This window comes from Calypte anna, chromosome 17, assembly GCF_003957555.1.
Source record: "Calypte anna isolate BGI_N300 chromosome 17, bCalAnn1_v1.p, whole genome shotgun sequence".
NCBI lineage: Eukaryota > Metazoa > Chordata > Aves > Apodiformes > Trochilidae > Calypte > Calypte anna.
In genome coordinates, this window is record NC_044262.1 from 4,843,560 (window position 1) to 4,862,432 (window position 18,873).

The window sequence follows — 18,873 nt, forward strand, 5'->3', positions numbered from 1 at the left end:
TGTAATTAGCAAGACTGTCTTTCTCAATCTCTTCTAGGTGGCAAGATTATCACACATCTCACATTTATTCCATCTCTTCCTTTATACTTTTGTTACCTCAGGGTTGCTGTGATCTGTACAGCTTTTGTTGTACTCAGAGTGCTGCTGCTGGCACTAGAAAGCCCATGGTTATTAGTGCTGTGCTCCAGTAAGAGGCAGCCTGAAGCCTTACAAAATTCAGTTGCTAGTCTGTCTTAAGCACTGGATTTTACTTTTTTTTTTTTTTCTGTTAAAAACTTCAGTGAGGGATTTTTAAGAATGAACACAGTGACAACCACAAATGAGTAGCAAGGTGATTGATGGATAATTAGCTCAGCTGCTGTGTGAATTGTTTCTCAGAGTCCTGTTAGAATCCAACCATCAGCTCAGATAGTGGAGGCTCCTACCAGTTGTGACAGTGGCTTGGTGGGGGTTCTGCAGTTGTAAACTTGCATGCTGAACTCCTACAAAGCAAGTTCTGCTTTCCATCATCCTTCTTGCATTCTGGTTCTTCGTGTGGCCACTCAGCTCTCTGGATGCTGTGTCTCTGGGGGGTGTGCCTGCCATCTGTGTGCTGGTGATGCCTACAACTTCTGTCACTCATGAGTTGAACTTGGCAAGGGCTATCCTCAAAGTGCTTCAGGGCTGTGCATGGACACTTTTTTCTGTATTTCTAGTCTGTAATGCAGCAGTTCAAGTGTAACTCCAGAGAAGTATTTAATTCAAAGCACAACTGACTTGAACTTTCACAGATAAAAGGACAGCTTCTGAACTGGCTCAAAGGTGATCGCTGTGCCTTCGATGCAGTCATGTGAGCAGAGGTAAAATGACTGTCACATCTCAGTCTTGCTGCCTGTTTTACTATCTCCACTTCAGTCAGACTCCTGCATTACAAAGCTGCTTCAAGTGAGATGTGTTTCTGTTCATCTTGATTCTGATTGTTTTTATTTTTTTTTATTACTTTTTAAGTTTTCATCCGTGCCTGTCACCATAGGAGTTTGTGTGTTTGTATGGAGTTGGAGCTGCTGTTGGAGATCAGGAATGAACCCTGTTTAAACTTCTGTGTTTAGGTAGCTATGGGTAGTAAGCTGTTTTCAGTTGTTAGAGCAAATATATACATTTTTCAAGAGTTACTTAGTATTTAGCATACCGTGAACAATCCTGTTAACATCTGAAGGACCTGAGCACTGGATCTGCTTTCAATGTGCATCAGAATAAAGAGGCATCTCACAGCTTTCACAGAGACATTTGATCTTGGAACAGCTCCATTACAATGTGACAGGACATCAGATAGGCCACATGCTGTGGTGGTGCTGTATGTTGTGGGTTGAAAGCTGGTACTGATCACTAATGTCTCTCCAATGCATGTCTTTGCTCCTTATATCTCTTGTAAGTTAACTTATAAAGCCAGAGGGGAGATGACAGCTCTCTTCCCCGAGGCTGAAAGAGTGGATTGTTTCAAGAGTGGCTTAGCCCTTCCCTAGCCTCTCTGAAGCTGCTGTGAAAACTGTGGAAGCACCTCTTGAGAAGTAGAGCAGAGGGAAGAGGCTTCATCTCCTGGTGGAGAGCAGTGTAGTGGATAAAGCTGTTCCACTTCAAACCCAAGCTTCCTACAGTAATTCTTGGGAGTAAGGGAAAGGAAGAAGAGCTCTTGTAAGACACTGTAATAAACTCTCCCCTGTTCTCTGTGAGTTGTTTGTAATCTGCATCTTCTGCCTACTTTTGCTGTACCCTCCCAGAAATCTTTGCAATACTTGATATAGTAGAAATCCCTTAGTGATCCCATGGATTTTTCTTAACTTAATGGTGCTGTGCCAGACAAAGATTTGAGGTTTGCCTTATTATCCTACACCTGTATGAAGTCTCCTGCCACTAGTTTTCTGAAATGGAATGTTTTCTTTGGAATATGTGGCTTTGCAAGCAGATGCTTTCTGTTCCTCCCCTGTACTCAAGGGGGCTGGATGGAGATTCTAAGACAATAAAAGGAAGGTGACAGAATGCTGTGCTTCACTGTTCTTGCTGTCCCCACACAAACATCCTCCCATAAGGGTAGTTATGGAACTTCTGCAATATCTGAGAAGTCTTAAGCTGTTTTGTAGCACTTAGTTGTTTATTGCTTTTCTTTTTTTTTTTTTTTTTTTTCCAAAGAACATTTCAAAGCTTTGCACGACATGGATTACACTACTGAAACAGCATTTAACACAGCTAACCAGCAAAGCATGCAAGACTACCAGGCTGGGTCAGAAACTGCACTCCAATTGCACTCCAGCTGAATATTTCCAGTCTATGCATTTCTTAAATTATTTGCTCCAAATTGGTAGTTTTTTTGGAACTTAAGTTTCTTGTACTTAATGGGCCTTTAATGGACATCTCTTAACAGAGCAATCAGAAACAGGGAGGAGAAGAATATGCAGTCAGTTGACACTGAAAAGGAAGGTAGGAATCAGGACACCACATTTTAGAATGTGTGCAATAAGAAAATACTTATTAAAGGAAAAACTTGTAATGATTGTAGTTCCATATCCAAGCACTTAAAAAAAAAATCACCTTAATTCATCTGAATTTCAGCTCACCATGTCTTTAAGGATGCATTAAGTGGTTTAGGAGTCTTGTACCTCATTCAATGTAGGAAGTCTGCTTCTTGCAGCTGGACTCTGCTGAAGCTAGGGGGATATCCAGATTTAGTTCTGGAATAGATCAATCCCATCTTCTGAGATGGAGTCCCAGCAGCATGTACTTCTGCTTAATCTTTAATAGGCACTTTCCTTGGAGAGCCTTCCCTTTGATGAGAGGAGTAGAAATACTTAAGTGGTAACACTTTAGCATCAATGGTTGAAGGCATTGTAGCTGGGGAAAAATAACTCATCCCCTAACAAAAGAGGTTGATTTGAGCAGGCAAAAGGCATATTTTTCCAATACAAAAGGCTCTGTAAACCCAGATGTTATTCCAGCAAGGTTTGGTCTTTTATGAAGTGTTTGAACAAACACACTGTGATAATCCCAAGTATCCTCCTGCAGTTTTCAGTCTTAATTCTCACAGGAGTCAGCAGAGCAGGGCTGTGTGCTCACAGACTTGGAGTACTCCTGGTGGTGGCTTTTTTAGACTATCTCACTCCATTCAGGATTCTTCTAAAAGATCAACTAAATCCATGTAGATGATGTGAAAGTGGTGGCAGTTCATACAATCACTGGCTGTGCAGGTGAGTTTCAGTTAAATTTTCCTTTTTAAGGTTTATTTAGGTACATGAATGGTATTTCAAAGCTTTTTTTTTCTGTAGGGAAAAAATGCAGTAGTGTTGGCTTGGCTTTCAAGAAGGAAATTAAAGATTTTTTTTTTCTATTTTAAACAAATTTAGTGCAAATTTCTTCAGATGTTCACCAAGGCACTTTGATCATGTCCCTTGCTGTTCTGCCATCAGAGAAGTAGCAATGATGATTAAATATTTCCCTGTTATACAACAGGCCATCAGACTCCTCATCCTTCTGCTTTATGATGTCCCAGCAACCACATCTTGGAGGGTGTGTAATTATGTACTGAATTCCTGTTGCAGAAATAGCTCCAGAATTCTTCCTTACCCCATATTTTAAGGAATAGAAGTATAGTCAGGAGCTTGGATTCTGACAGAGCCACTGGAATTAGTGCTTACAAAAGTTCTTATGCTACAATTGGTAATTTTTCTCTTTTACTGCCTTCAGTTTGTCAACTGAACATGAGAACACACTTGTGGGATTGCTCTCTTACAGCTGGCACAAATCTGAGTAACATGGCAGTAAGAAAAAACTCCCCCAAGAGTGGCAAGAAAGGTGCTGTACAGGAAAAATAATTGCCACAATCATCTGCTGTGTTTGCATGGCCTTGGCTTTCTTCCTGCTTTTCAAACTCTTCAGCCTTGTTAAAGCAGAGTGATAAGAAATAAGGGTGATTCTGCAGCTGTTCTTCCTTTAGTTGTGAAAGATTGAATTCTGTGGGAAGTATGTTCTGGAAAACTCTTAATTGTTTACAATTTAGGCATAATTTATTCACAATATTTATTCATAATTTATTCATTGTTTCTGAAAGCAAGTTCTAAAACCACAGTGGGTTAAGGTGTGCCCTGAAGGAGATGAGGCATGTGGCCTTCTGGCTGCTGAAGAGGCCATCAGCATCTTGTTTCTTTTCCTTAATTCCAAAGAAAGGTACAAGGAAGCAAGTGTCCTGCTAAATGCACAGGCAATCCCTTCTCATCTCTGCACATCTTCAGGTGCATAAAGCAAAGCTGGCAAAACCTGTGTGACAGAGAAGTTCTGTGGAAGCTGTGTGGGGAAAAAGCTGAGCCTGAAGATCCACGGATAGAGCCACAACAGCAAGCTTAACAAAAACCCCAGAACAACAACAACAAACAAAAAACCCCATGGTAGCAAATTGGATTCTGTTGTTAATAGGGTCAGTGCAACAGAAAGGAGATCCCAGCATCATGAAATGAGGGGAAGGGAACATTCCCAGGCCTGTAAAGCATTCAATGGTTGGAGTGCCTGACAAGTAGTGCAGTGTGCTCTCCTGACACTGGGTCTGCTCTGACTGAAGAACTTCTTTGCCCCTTGCCAGAGTTCACTGGTGATGTTTTCCTGGAGCAGCAGAAAGCTCTTCAGTCAAATCTGAAAGATGCTGCACTCTTCAGAAGACTAAACCAGTAAAAAGCCTTGGTTTTACAGCAGTTCCATAATAAACATCCACTGCTTTCTCTGGAGAACTACCTTCCTCACCAAAAGGATTTAGATTCTGGTAAGGACCGTGCTTTCTGTATTCCTTTACAAGTAAGTTCCATGAAAATTGCATTTGGGTCCTCTCTGAGGACAGGAAGGTGCACTTGGCATTGCTGGCAGAGGATCAGTTCTGCTTCACTTTAAGTGTTTCATCTCACCACAAAAGTCTTAACATCTGCAGATGACCATTCTGCAACTTCTTGCTAAAAACAAATGGTAGATGCCCTCCTAGGTCCCAGTCTGGAGAAGCCATCCCCTCAATCATTTTCTGAGGAACTGGGAACTTCAGTGCAGGAGGGACAGCCCCTCTCCTTGGGAGTTATGCATCACGTTGGCCTCTTACAGTTTGGATTTTGGAGTGGACTGCAGCAAGGTCCTCATGTCTAGCAGGGCTTTCTCAAGATAATGTGCCATCTGGGCTGCATTTGTGTCAGCACAGCTGTTGAATGCTGAAATGGCAAAGTTGATGTGTTCTTCCATAGGGTTGTAGCAGACTCCATATCCATCTGGAACCACGGGACCAAAACACATCACACAGTCTGTCTTTGCTGGGACCTGTGGAGAGAATGTGATTAAAAACTTCAGAGAAATGGAGCCATCAAATGCTAATGGTGCTGTCAGCAGCAGAGGACACTGCTGTCTTCTGAAAATGTGCTAGCAGAGGGGCTGTTTGGTCAGACTTCTCTACCACCACACTCGTGCTGCATTCTGCCATTTAGTAGCAATGTGTTTTCTCACAACAACAGAGTATTTCTCCCCAAAGTAAGCTTGTAGGAAGTCACAAGCAGAGCTATTCCCAGGAAGAGCCTCAGCACAGCAGATGAACTTCAATTGGTATCACTTGGATTTAAACACCAAAAACTTCTGGTGGTCTTGGCCTTGGATATATTTGTGTTTTACAGGGTTGAGAGGGACAGTGGCAGCTTTAAGATCAGCTCTCCAGCTTTATGGGATTGGTAGCAGGCTTGAAAACTTCCGTCCTCAAATGAGGATCGGTTTTCCACAGAAGGGAATGAAGGAGAAATACAGAGAAGAAAGGCAGTGAACAGAAACACTTTCCATTTTTGCTCAGATGAGTCCTACCTGGCTGGTTGAGAGATTGAAGTGCATTGCAACAGCATAGGCTGTGTCCATGAAGAGCTCAGGCATGCTCACCAGGTCCTCAATAGCCTGAAGCTTCAAGCCAAGGAGGTGGCGATCGATGGCATTGCCCCTGATGGCCTGGAAGGAAGGAAGATAAAATGAAAATCTGTCTAGCAGGCAAGAGGGCAACACTATCAGTTGGTTAACCACTATTTTGGTTAAAGAAGTGCTTCTAAAAATCTCTAAATCTAAAAAATTCTAAAAAATCTCTAGAAGGAAAGTAGATCTTGCCTTTAGGACCAGGAGTCAGTCTTGTTTGGGTTGTAAAACTGTGAAATTAAACCCACCAGGGAAACCAACCTTACAGTTCCTGCCTACAGGCTCCCTCTGCTTTAAGGAGTCCTCTTGCAATCTTGGCATTGATCAGCAACAATATCAGTGAGAACTGAAGCCATTTTCATATTTGATTCTCTCCTTTGGCTGTCACAAGGGACAAAAACCCACCAGCTAGAGAGAAAGCATTCACTCTGTGGCCTAGAGCTCTGTCAGATGAGTTAGCCCTGTGCCAAGCAGTAATGGACACATTGCTGTGCCAGCAGAGAAAGCTCTTAAGGTTTTATCTTTCCCCAGAACCCTCACTTGCTCTGTAAACCCCACCTCTGCATGCAGACAGGACACTCACCATATCGGTGTATTCCCTGTGGGCCTGGGTAGCTCTCCTCAGCAAGTCTGCTTTCTCCTGGTCCTGAGAACACACAGATTTAAGTGTTACTTCAGAATGGAAAACCTCATTTTAGCTGTTCCTCTAGGACAGAGGGCTTTCCTGTGTCTATGCTAGACATTTTTAGATGTACTAAACTTAATTTTTAAACACTGTTTTTCAGCTGCCTTATTCTGTATGGAGTTGCCAATCCACCAGTAAGTAGCAGAATTTAGTTTGAGCAGCTAAACAGACTTTTAGAAGGGATAAACTACTTTCTGGTGGGATAAGAAATGTCCAGGTGTTGCTTCCCAGGTTTCCAACACGTGTGACAGGAAAGCCAAATGAAACCCCAGGTGTGTAACTGCATCCTCCTTCTCTTCGCTCGGGCTCCTATCGGGTGCGCTTCTGCTTAGCTGCATCCAGCTGGCCCAGGCTCAGCCAGATAAGCAGCTTCCCTCTTTTTTCTGGAGTCCTCTGACTCCTCTGACTTTCAGATCCTCACCGATTTATCCGGGCTGTCCATTGACTGCACAAACTTCAGAGAGGCCACAGAAGTGGAGCGGATGGTGTCGGTGCGGCCCAGGCGGAACATGCGCAGCGAGGCGCTCTCGTAGGTGGCACAGACGTGGCCGTACATCCTGAGGGGGGGAGAAGAAAAAAATCACAGAAAATTTGCCCTGGGAGGAACAGCCTCGAGTGAAGAACTGAGGGGAAGACTTCACGTGACTCAGTCCCACTGACAGCTGAGGTTTCCCTCCACAGGGCTGTACAGACACAGGGTAAATCTCGCCCGCTCCCTGGCAGCTGCCGCAGGTGAGATCTGCTCAGCCCCAGGGCAAGGGGACCAAGGAAACAAGAGGCTCAGCAGTGCCACCTTTATCAAACTCGCATATCTGAGCTCACTGGTGAAGAGGTGGAGAAGCTCTACCTGTTGGTGGTCTTACCTGTAGTATGCTAGCTGCAAGGCCACCTGGATAAAAGCATCAGGACTTATCTTCTCTGACTTGGGGAAGTTTTTCCCAAATTGATGAAAGACTGAGACTTTGATATCCAGGTCTTCAACCATTCTGCAGGGAAAGAGAGAAGTGTTTCTTCACCTCTTGTTTTTTCTTGGAACAGAAACTTGCTTTCACAAGGCTCAGAGAACATGCTCTCTAGATCTGACCTATGCAGGGACAGAGAGCTCCATCTCCCACAGATGTGTTGGGACAGCACCAGGGATGGGAGCTTTTTTTGGTCACTGCTGAAAGTCTTCACTTTGTTACAACAGGCTCTTATGTGTGTGTTTGTGGTCCAGTATCTCTAGTTAAATCCAGTAAAGCCTTGCTCTTTTTCAGGAAATGGGATGTATCAGTAATTACCCTTTTCCAGCACCTTTGACTTTATTCCTGGCAGGTGGCTGTAGTGTGCCTTTCAGAAAAGTCCAAAGTCCCTGGCTGCAGTGGGGGGAGCATCGTTTAAACCATGTTCCAAAGAGGGATGCGAGTTACTCAGTCACTCAGCACTCTCCACTGCTTCACACTTACATGTTGAGGTTCTGCTTTGCCTTCTCTATGTCTGTCTTGATTTCCGGGGTGATGTTAAACCTCAGCTTTTTGGGCATTGGCAATGGGACCATGGGTGATCTCACCAGCTCAGGCTTCTTCCTGCACAGAGAAATGATGATGTTTAGCCAGACCTTTAACACCAGGCTCAGCTAAGCACACTAGAATCTGAGTAAAAATGCTCAGGAGATCTTCCCTAACACCTCGTGCCACGAGTCACAGGCCAAAAATCCTTCACAGTGCCATTATAGTGTTTTTTGAGGGGTACAGATGAAACATCTGTGCCTTCTGCCCAAAAGAAATGCCAATTCTGAGCACTGCAGTTCCCTGAGAATGGAAGCAGCAGCAAAACTCATGGGAGAAGGTTGGCCACTCAGTTCTCATCATGACTACAAGAACTGCAATAGCTGATTAGCACACAGCTGCTCTTCCTCCAGAACAAATCCTGAGGTGGTGAGCTGTGAACAGGAATGTTCTTAGGTTTTAAACCACCTTATCTCCAACTTTGAGGAAAAGCAGAGGAGCAGGACTCACGTGTACTCCACGATGTGATCCAAAAGAGCAACAATGGGTGGGCCCTCAGCAGGAGCATGCTCATACACCAGCCCACAGGAGCCATCTTCAGCAATGATGAACTGTGAGAGAAGCAGGAGAGGACAGCACTGAAGACAGAAACCAGCATGTGGCTCAGGAAGCACCCAGGAGAGATGTTAGCATCATCTCCCTGCTCTGTATCAGGATGGTGAAACTGAGGGATTTATTGGTGTGCTCCTGGCATCACAGTGGGGCACTGGTTTTGATTTACTTGGATGCACACATAATCCAGGAATAACATCACCATGTGTTACCTTACCCTTACTTTTCAATTAGTTGGAACATTTTATCCCATCAATGAAGAGTTCCAAATAGGAACAAAATATCTGGAAACATGAAGAGTTCAGCAGATAGGAGAAAAATCCTTTAAAGCACCCTTGCTACTATCTACAAGCCAGGATGTGCCAACTCAAGAAGGAAAAGCTTGAATAGCAGCTGCTGTTGAAGGCTCTTGACAAGGCTGAATGGAGATCAGAGGGAAACTGCAGGATAGCAGCTTGTGTTTGAAAAAAACCAAACAAAAAGCCATGGGGCAGCTTCTGGCAGAAATGGGAAGAGTGACAAGCTGAAGGGAGATGGAAGGAACAGACCTCCCTGTGTTTGGGCTGCCTCCAAGCAGAGGAGGCATTGTTCACCGCAGGCAGAAAATTGATTTACAGGGAACACAAAGAACTCTGCTACACTGAACAAGTGTGGGCAGAGGGAGTAAAAAAAAAAATAAAAAAAATCCCTGAGGCAGGCACAAGAGTGTTTGTGGTGACTGCCAGGGAAACTGCAGGAACTCCTACAGTCACCCACCGCACCTCGTCTCCTTTGTTTCCTCACTCTCTTAATATGAGGAAAACTTTCCCTCAAAAGCTTTCTGGGATTTCTTGGACCTTTGTAGTGTCAGGGGGAAAATCATCTCCTCCAGGCCCACGTCTTTAGAGCAGCAGCACTTACTTGAAGGGTTTTGTCAAACCATCTGTTCCCACTGTTCTGCTGACTGCCGCCGCCGTGCAGCATCTGAGCGGCCACCTGGCTCTTGTAGATGTCCTCAGACACCCGTGGGATGGGACCATCCAGGCAGACAGTGCAAATGCTCTTCTCAATGGCACGCACAGATTCCTTGTTGGTCTTGTCTGGGAGAGAAAAAACCAGCAAATAAGGAAGGGGAATTGGCAAACCTTGGCTTTTAATTGGAGGGAGAGAGAGATTTGCGAGAGAGGTCTGAAGGAGCCAGGGTTGGATTCCTGTTGTAGCTTGGTGCAATTCTGGTCATTTAGGGGTGTGAATAGTCATGAAATTGTAACCAGCTGGGTGGGTAGAGATGTGAGCATGCTGAATTCACTCTTTTTTTCATGTTTCTTACATCCCACCCATTTGCAAGGCAAGAAAAGCTAGGATTTCAGGTCTAACAAAAACAACCCTCAGATTTCACCTGTCTCTAAACCAGAAATAACAACATTTTGCAACAAAATAAAGTTGTTTCTTCAGGATGGAAAACTCATCTGTCCAGGACAAGCTTTTAAAGGTAAGAACTGAGCACAGCAGTGGGGTTGGTAGTTCAAACACTCATGGTGTTTGTTAGCACTTGCATCTTGGGGCTCTGCAGACCTTTCAGAAGGTTGTTGTAGGCTTTTGCCCAGCTGTTCCGGTGGTTGGTGGTGAGGATCCCAATAGGTTCTTTGTTTGTCTGGAGGGAGGTGTTCCATATCTTCTCCAACTGAATGAAGATCTGGTCAGTGGTAAGGGGAGTTCCATCACTGTTGTAAACATCCAGCTCAAAGAACTAAAGGCGAGGAGGACAAAGAGGGAGAAAATATGAGAGAAAATCTATGTTGTCTAGACACAGAAACAGGAATACTACTTTGAGAGAAGGTAAGACATGGCCTAAAAACTCAGCTTGTAAGAAGCCCTTTGAAGGATGCTCAGAATTGAGGGACCTAAGTCCAACTTCCCTTGCAGGGCCTAAATACAGCCCAGGTTTTAAGATGCTCAGAAACCCCAGCAGGGAGGGCTAAAACACTAGAGGAATTCCTGTATCTGAGACTCAGCTGTGGCCAGGGGGTTTACTATCCAATTTCCACTTGGAATTTCCAATTCTAGATGTGATCTCTGGGCTTTGAGAGAAAGGAACTGAGGGAAAGAGTTTCTCTCTTAGTCTATTGCCCACACCTGGCAATCCCAGCTGCTGGCCAGGGAGCAGGAACGAATCCTTGGTGAAGCAAACCTTGTGGGCAGAGCTTTTCTCTTGTTCCCTTTCCTTTGGATCCCAGCTAGCTGAAAGGGAGAGCTGACTGCAAACCAACCTGCAGAGCTGCTGCTGTACCTGGAAGTTGTGAACCACTGTGATGTGCCTGGACTGCTTTTTGCCTCTGGCATAGTTGACGATGGAATCCCGCTTGGGCCCGGGGATGCGGCAGGAGGAGAGGATCTGGTAGTACTGGTTCATGCAGAGGGGCTTCCCACCCATGTATTCCACTGGGAGGGTCTCACTGGAGGCACAGCAAGGTAAGGAGAAAAAGGGGGAGGAAAAGAGATCAGTGAGAAAGCCATCACTCCCCACACCAGCCAGGCATGGGTGTAGCCATGCTCCATCGCTCTCTCCAGTCAGATCTGAATGGTGGGATAAAAAAGGGGGAGTCCTTTGCCATTGCCACCAGATTTCTTAGCAAGGACTACAGAAAGTGCCTGTTTGCCAGCCTTTCATTTGGGAAAAACACTGGGTGCCTGGAGCTTTCACATAGCACAGCATCCACTGTCATGTGCAGAGGAGAATCCAGGACACAACTGAGGTGTGTACTGGGAGATGTATTATTTCCAGTGAAATGATAGAAAAAGGGTTGAGGCTGTAATATTGAGTGGTGAGTGTCTGAGGGTCTGTCTGTGACTCATGAACTAGACTGGGAGTCACTTGAGCAGTCATATTCCAAGCACCCTTCTCACAGTTGGCCCTGAGCCTATTCTGGACGTGGATGTAAAGGTGTGATGTTGGTAATGGGCTGGTAAACATATTTTTGGAACATAAATAAAGCATGTTTAGCAGAGGCTTGTTAGTGAACAGAAGAAAAAGGGTCAGGAGGAAGAAGTTTCTCTAGAGCTCATCCTGTCTAGCTGAGAGGTGAGAAACACCAGAAACCCAAAATGAGGGAAGCAAATTCCTGCTGCCTGAGCTGTAGTTTGTTCTGTGGGCAAACAGAATTCTGTAGTTCCACAGGACTCAGAGTCAGGCTCACTCCCTCTAAGCACATACATGTGCCAATGAAAGTACTGATGTAAACAAAGACCAAAAAGAAAGTAAATTTGGGGTTTTTTTCCAGTGGTGGTGACCTTGTCAGCAAGCAGTGATGTTGATTAAAATAGCTCTTTTTGAGAGATATTTTCCTTTGCCTTTCTACTGGAAGAGAGAGGTATTGACTGGGCTCAGCCTTCCTATGGCAGCAAGGAACATGAGAGAAGTCAGGAGAGTCACTCACTCACTTGTCAATCATGGTCTTGAAATCCAGGATGCCCTCGATCAGCTTGGCAGCAAATCTGGAAAAATATCAAATATAACAAGTTGTGATTCCAACACAGAACATCTGGGGCTGAGGAACCAGCTAAGGAGGGTTAGCAGAGCTGCTTTCTGCTCCCTGGCAAATTCAGCCTTTCTGCCAAGCCTGTGTGGTGCCCATCTCTGGTCAGTTGATACAAGCACTCTGGGCTTGTCATCTGAGATTGATGAATAGTCCCACCATGTGGCACTTTCTATTTTTATGTCTCTTACTGTATAACCAAGGAACTCTGGACAGCTTTCAAGAAAGCAGTGTCTATTCCAGATTCAGAAATGACCCTCTGACAGCAGCATATTGTACTGACATGTTCTGATTTTATCACACCCTAGTTCTGAGTCTTAACATTGAACCAGCATCAAGAAAAGGGGATTTCTGCCCTTCCTTGGCCCTTGAATTTCAAACTGTGAAGACTCAGCACTCCTTAGTTCCTACCTGAGGAATATTCTGCTGCTCATGCAAGTCTTAAGATCATTCCTCTGGCACTAAGGGATCTGACACAGCTGCAGGGATGCTGCCTGTGACACTGAGGTGTTGTGTTTACCAGGATCAACATAAATGGTGCCAGTGCCAGCTGCCAGCAGGGAGGCTGTGAGAAGCCACATCAAACTGCTTGGCTGGGAGCAACAGGTTGGCTTTCTCTGACCTGGGAGCTCCCACCCAGGTGCGGGAGGCAGGAGGTCAGTGTGACAAGAGGGTGCTGTCAGCTGAGCTTTAAAGTCTGAGCATTTGGCATTTGCAGGCAGTGTCATCTGGAGCTGCTCAGCCTGCCCATCCCTAGTGAAGATCAAAGCCCAAGAACCTGGGGCTGTTAAGCACAAGTGTTCAGTGAAAAGCTCCCAGCCCTATTGCAAAACATCCGGGTAAGAACAGCCTGGGAGCAGCATTAGGGCTTGAGGGGGGCTGAGGAGAGGGAGCTGACCTTGTTGTCAGCCAGCAGTGTTGCCTGATTAAGGAATGGAGAACACTTCCTAAACTTGCCTTTTGGTTTCTGAAGCTTTAGGCTGAAGCCACTCTGTCAAACTTCTTTCTGCAGCCACAGACTACACAAACATGCATGAAAATTGTTTTATATGGGAGCCCAGATTTTCATGCAGCTGCTTCATTTCCCTGGCTGGGGCACTGGCACTCCAGATTTTATCTTCCAGTTGGATAACTTAAGAGTGAATAATATGAGGGAGAGTTTCAGAGATCTTTGTCTGGTCTTGCACTGTCCCTCTGGGGTTCACTCACCCTCCCTGGCCCTGCTCAGGTGAATCCAAGGGACTGCAAAGGGAGGATTTGTTCCCAGCTGGTTGGTAGTTTTGATCTGCCAGAGCAGTGATGGTAACTATGGCAGAGGGAACCCTGCATAAAGGTCAGTGCTGAAGTTCTTGTAGTTAAAAATTAAAGGGTGATCACAAGGAAGAGACAACATGATAGGGAAAAATTCGAGGGCGGAGAGATTCTGCTGACTGTTTCATTTTCCAAACCATAAATCCTAAATGAAATGACACAATAAAGGGACAGCCCCTGCTGGAACAGGCTGAGTGACAGTCCCTGCAGCAGGCTCCCCCAGCCCTAAGAACCAGCAAACCCTGGAGGTATTTCTGGTTGGTATCCCTTGTCTGCCTGGGCTACACTTTATCCCTTCTTCATCTGCACACAGAATCCTAGTGCCTCTCCAGTGCTAGAAAAAAGACCAAACCATAGATTTTTAGCCCCTGTTTAGTACCTGAACCACTGGACTCTTGGGTTTTCCCTCTTGATAAAATATTTGGTCTGGTGCAACCAAGATTTTCCTTCCAGCCTGGCAGCCTCTCCTTACCTGTCCAGCCCTCTGGCAGGGCACAGGCAGATACCAAATCTGGGCACCACGTAGTAATTTCTCTCTTTCCCAGTCAGCCTAAACACCCTCCTCCCTGCCCAGCAGAGATGGCTCATCCCACCTGAAACCTAGGAAAAGGTAGGAAAGGGCCTTACCTGAGCTGACCTTGTCGATCCAGAAAATCCTGCTTGGGTAAAACCACCCCTGGGCTGGAGTGGACCACAACAGGCAGGCGATACTCCAGGTAAGCTGTCTTCAGCCACCAGTCTGAGAGCTGGGATGGAGAAAAGCAACATTGCAGGCATGGCATCTGCTGCTGTTGGGACCCAAGCCTGGCTGAATGGGCCCAGCATCCTTTCCAGTTGTGTCGCCCAGTTTGGGACCAAACCCGTTTGGGTTTTACCCTTTGCACGCAAAAGGCGTGAGGGGGATCTGAGCAAAGCAGCGTGGGGGTTCTTGGTGCAGGGTTTGAGCAGAGGGTTTCCCTCAGTCTGGGGTAGCTGTGTGATGCTAATGGCTTAGAGACTTCAGACAGGGTCATGGGGACTCCCTCTTGGGCCATGAATCTCTCTGCTCACTCAGCTCCTCTCGAGGAGCTCGAACAGCTCGGGCAGGTCACCACCAGACTGCTCATGGAGGTGATCCCATAAAAACCCCAGGTTCCAGCAGGTGCAGCCAGGGCACTGGAGAACCCTCAGGCCCGAGTCTCAACCTACCCAGTTCTCTGTTTTTTTGGCTCTTCTCTCCAAGCCTCTCTGCAGCCTCTCCCCGACGCCTCCCGGCTTGCGGAACTCGGCCACCAGGTCCTGCGTGTGGCTCAGCTCCTCCTCACTGATGATGGGCTGCAGGGCCAGCAGGTACCGGTCCAGGGTCTGCTGGAGTGGTGGCACTGGGAGATGGGGCAAAGCTTCCTGATGAAGTTGGAATCTGCCTGGGATCTTGGCTAAAGCTGTGGTTTTCAGCAGGCTGTGGGGCCTGGCCTGCAAAGCACAGAGCAAATATTGAGACCAGAGCTTCCCCCCCACGTGTGCGGGAGGCAGGAAATAACCTGGAGCTGGGAATCTCCATCCCAAGCCCTCTGAGGGCACCCAGCTGGCCCAGGGTGGGAGCAGAGTACACAAAGAGCAAACAGAAGGCACGGGGCTGCTGACTGCAGGCTGGAGGTAGTTGTGGGACAGCCAGAAAAGCTGCAGAAGAGAAGCTCCATCTTCCCAAGACACCAAGTCTCGGATCGTGAGAGGAAATTCTGCCAGGATAATGACACATCCCAACCCTCTGGGTGCCTTCCAGTTGAGCCTCCGTGCATTTGGGAAAGTCAAACCCTTCCACCCTATGGTAAGTGGGAAGAAAGTAAGTTGTGAAAGGAATATTCTTATGTACTGTCAGAAAATGTCATTACAGAATGATTTTTGTTACCTCTTAGAGCAGCAGAAGGCTGGAAAGTTAAGCACAACCCTTGTGCCTAATCAAACCACCCTTGGGGCTTGAGGATGCAGAATTTATGTAAATTTGGGGCAGGATAAAAATGCCTCTTCTCTGTACACCACCAGTGATGGTCTGTGATGTGTCGGCCCTGGGGCAATGTTCCTCTGTGCTTGGGAACCTCCCAGTTACTGGAGGACCCAGCATTGGTACCAGTATGGGAATGGTCGGGTTATAGGATCAGTGAGAGCTGTTTGGGGACCTGTGGGTGATGCCAACAGGCTCCTGGGATCTGATGGGGTCATGTGGAAGTGAGAGAAAGGATGGTACTATTTCCCTGGGTGGAAAAATGAAAGAGAGCAAACCCAACTGCTAACCAGGAAATGAACTTGCTAGTTTTACCCCCCAAAAATAAAGATATCCTCTTGGATGAACAGGGTTGGACACCCTTTGGCTTGAAAATATCTAAATTGTACTCTGGAGGTTTTCAGTTCCTTCTGCTCCTTCCCCTTGGTTGGATTTACTAAATCAGAGATTCTTCTACAGGACTCTGGACTTTGCATCCTCAGCCCCAGTGAGAACATGCCCTTTGATTTCCACAGCACAGAGAAAATAGCTGTCCCCCCACCTCCTCCTGGCAGTCAAACACGGAGAAGAAGGAAAAAAGAGCAAAATATGCAAGGTGACAAAGCCTCTGCGTGGTGCTGAGCCCCCAAGGAAAACACCCTGTGCTTTGCAGGACCTGGTAAGAACTACAGAATCCAAGTTTGGTGGAGGAATGTTAAAAACAAGAGAAGGGGGGAATTACAGAAGCATGAAAGAAGAGTGGGGCTGGAAAAGAAGGGGTGTTAATCACAGCAGTGTGGGCATACTGTACCTTCTCTGCTTGCTTCTGCTTCCTATCCATGGCTGGAAGGACAGAAATGATGACAAACCTCTCCCTCGGCCTCTCTGGGTTTCCTCTTCCACCTGACCTGCCCAGGCAGGGCATCAGCCCGTTAGCAAACTGCCACCTGATTGCTCTGATCAGAGGGCTCAAGGCCAACACAAGGACCAGGAGAGGCCGGGGGTGATCAGACCATCACCTGCCATCAGGGCACCTTTCTGGGAGGCCCTCCCGTGGACATTGCCCCTGCTTGCTGATCAATACCACGTGGGCAAAGTCTCTCTGATCAATAGCTCTGGGCCTCCAGCCATGGCAGAAGTCAAGATACTGGGGACATTGAGCCCTTCCCTCAACCTACAACTCCAGTGACCACTTGTGAGAGCAGCCTCGACATCTCCAGGCAGGACAGACCCCAAGCTGTGTCCTGGAAGTAGGTGACACTGTGGGCTGGGACAAGCTCCAGGGAGCATTTCTGTGGGTGATGGGGAATTTAGTCCCTTTGCTCAGGAAAAGGGTCACAGCAGGTTGAGGATAATTCTCCTGCAGGAACTGGGCAGTAACCAGCACCACTGTAAGGGATGGAGGACTGGTTGGTGCAAATACAGTTTGGGGCTAAAGGTGATATCTTCCTGTCCTCATGCTGACAACTCTGTGGGATTCTCAGTTTGTCACCCCTTAAAAATAAAATAAAATGGGTATCTCCTAAGTGGGGGTTCCTAAGAACACAAGTGTGCAGTCACAAGGCAGATCACCCCCTCCTTGGTGTCTGCCTCATCTTTTGAGGGGCAGGGCAGTGCTAAGCTCAAATATGATGATTCCAAACAGGTTCAGCTTTTTCCAGAGGTAACAGTGAAAATCCCAAACCAACTTCACTGCCAGCACCACACAGTAAAGTGGGAAGGGGGGAGTTTGTATCTTTTTTTTCTTTTAGGTCCTCTGCTTTTTTGTTCTGAGGTGAAACACGACCTTTTTGTGGGAGGGGGAACAGCGATGGCAGCAAAGAGAGCAAAGCAGCTGCCCCTCTCCCCACCAGCACCAGGGAACACAAAACCCCCGTGGGGTGAGCAGCAGCTCCCAGCCTGGCACTGCTCCCCAGCCACATTCCCAAGCAGCAGCTGAGCTTTTCCCAAATCTTGCAAAGCTGGTGGGAGATCCACCTGGAGCTTGGGGTTGAGGAACAGGAGGAATTGCAGGGCAAGTGTCTGCTTCCCAGCATGGACCCCACATACAGTGTCAGAGGAGAGAGGTTTGTCTTTTCCTTTTATTTTTAAATTAGAAGCCAGACACCCCTCCAGCCCAGAGACAACCAGTGCTGCCTGGCTCCTCAGAAATTCCCTCTGGGATTGAATCCATCATGTGGCTGCTGTCATCCCACTCTGCCTCCTGCTCCTGCTCCCCCAGGATGGGTTTGGTGTTCGCAGTAAACACTTGCTGGGACCAGGCAGGGAGCTGGCAGCTCTCTGGAGCCTTCCCTCTGGGAACTGCGTGGTTTTTAAAGGTGAATCCCCCAGGAGCTGCTCCTTGGGCTTCCCTCGCCCGTGGCCACCAACATCCATCGGGGACAGCACGGGAAGGAACCGAGGCAGCCCGGAGGAGAAACTTCATCAGCATCCCTGCCCCCAACCCGGGACAAACTCCTCGGGCTCCTGGAGCCGAGGGACCGATGGTCACGGGGCTGGTGGCCAAGGGGCGAGTGGTCACAGGGCTGGTGGCCAAGCCCCTTCCTTCCCCCCCTCCTCTCAACGGGGACCCTTCTGGAGGCTCTGCCTCCCCGGTGCTCACGGAACCCGTTCCTCATGTCCCGCCTCTGGGTTCGGGGAGCGGTGCCGGACCCGCCCAGCAGCCCCGCGGGGATGGCCCCGGGATAGCCCCGGGTGCTGCAGCCCCGGCGGTGCCACCGCCTCCTCCTCCTCCCCCTCCGAACGCTGCCCGGCACCGGGAAGCAGCACCCGGTGCTGGAGCTGACAAACACCCCCAGGGCGGGGTCCTGGCCCGATGTCAGGTCCGGGACCGTGTGTCACGGCTCGGTACCGCCAGCCCCTTCCCTCCCGTCGCGCTGTCACTCCGGCGCGGCCCGGCCGCCATCTCACACGCACACACAAACACCCCCACACCCCTCCCGGCCCGGAGGTTCCCCCCCGCTGTTCTCCCGGTACTTTTCCCGGTACTCACCACAGCCCTGGCCGCCACCCCCAGCATTGCTCCGCTCCCGCCCGCAGCCCCCGCCCGCCCCAAGGACACCGGCGGCACCGCCACCCGCCCCGCGCGCCCGACAGGGGGCGGGGCCGCCCCGCCGCCATCTTGGGAAAGGGCAAGGGACGGCTGGGAGGGGAGGGGAGCACCGGCACCGGAGGGGACGGCCGGGAGGGGATGGGATGGGAACGCCGCAGTTCGAGCGGGGATGCGGCTCTCCCAGGGGTTGTAGAGAAGCGCCCGCCGGCTCGCCCAGCGGTGCCGCCTCCTCTCTCCTCCTCTCCGCGCACGCTTGGTCACTCTCCGGCGGTGCCCGCCACAAACATGGCCGCCCTGGCGTCCGGTGT

At 48.2% G+C, this 18,873-nt stretch overlaps 1 protein-coding gene across 4 annotated transcripts; it reads right to left on the reverse strand.

The window, feature by feature from the left end:
- Positions 1 to 2,109: 2,109 nt before the first annotated feature.
- On the reverse strand, positions 2,110 to 18,790 carry CRAT (carnitine O-acetyltransferase). 4 transcript variants are annotated; one of them, XM_030461169.1, is made up of 15 exons: positions 16,533 to 16,554; positions 16,325 to 16,416; positions 14,742 to 15,005; positions 14,181 to 14,299; positions 12,148 to 12,201; positions 10,997 to 11,162; positions 10,282 to 10,456; positions 9,628 to 9,806; positions 8,626 to 8,726; positions 8,074 to 8,193; positions 7,492 to 7,614; positions 7,050 to 7,185; positions 6,527 to 6,589; positions 5,845 to 5,982; positions 2,110 to 5,316 (listed from the first exon to the last, which is right to left on the reverse strand). In XM_030461169.1, exons 1-15 carry the CDS (start codon positions 16,537 to 16,539, stop codon positions 5,101 to 5,103), a joined length of 1,953 nt encoding a protein of 650 aa, XP_030317029.1. In that variant the 5' UTR covers positions 16,540 to 16,554; the 3' UTR covers positions 2,110 to 5,100. The 4 variants fall into 4 exon arrangements, with proteins under 4 accessions (XP_030317029.1, XP_030317031.1, XP_030317028.1 ...); XM_030461171.1 differs by lacking the exons at positions 16,325 to 16,416; positions 16,533 to 16,554 and adding an exon at positions 18,506 to 18,790; XM_030461168.1 differs by having other exon boundaries at positions 16,325 to 17,235.
- Positions 18,791 to 18,873: the final 83 nt, after the last annotated feature.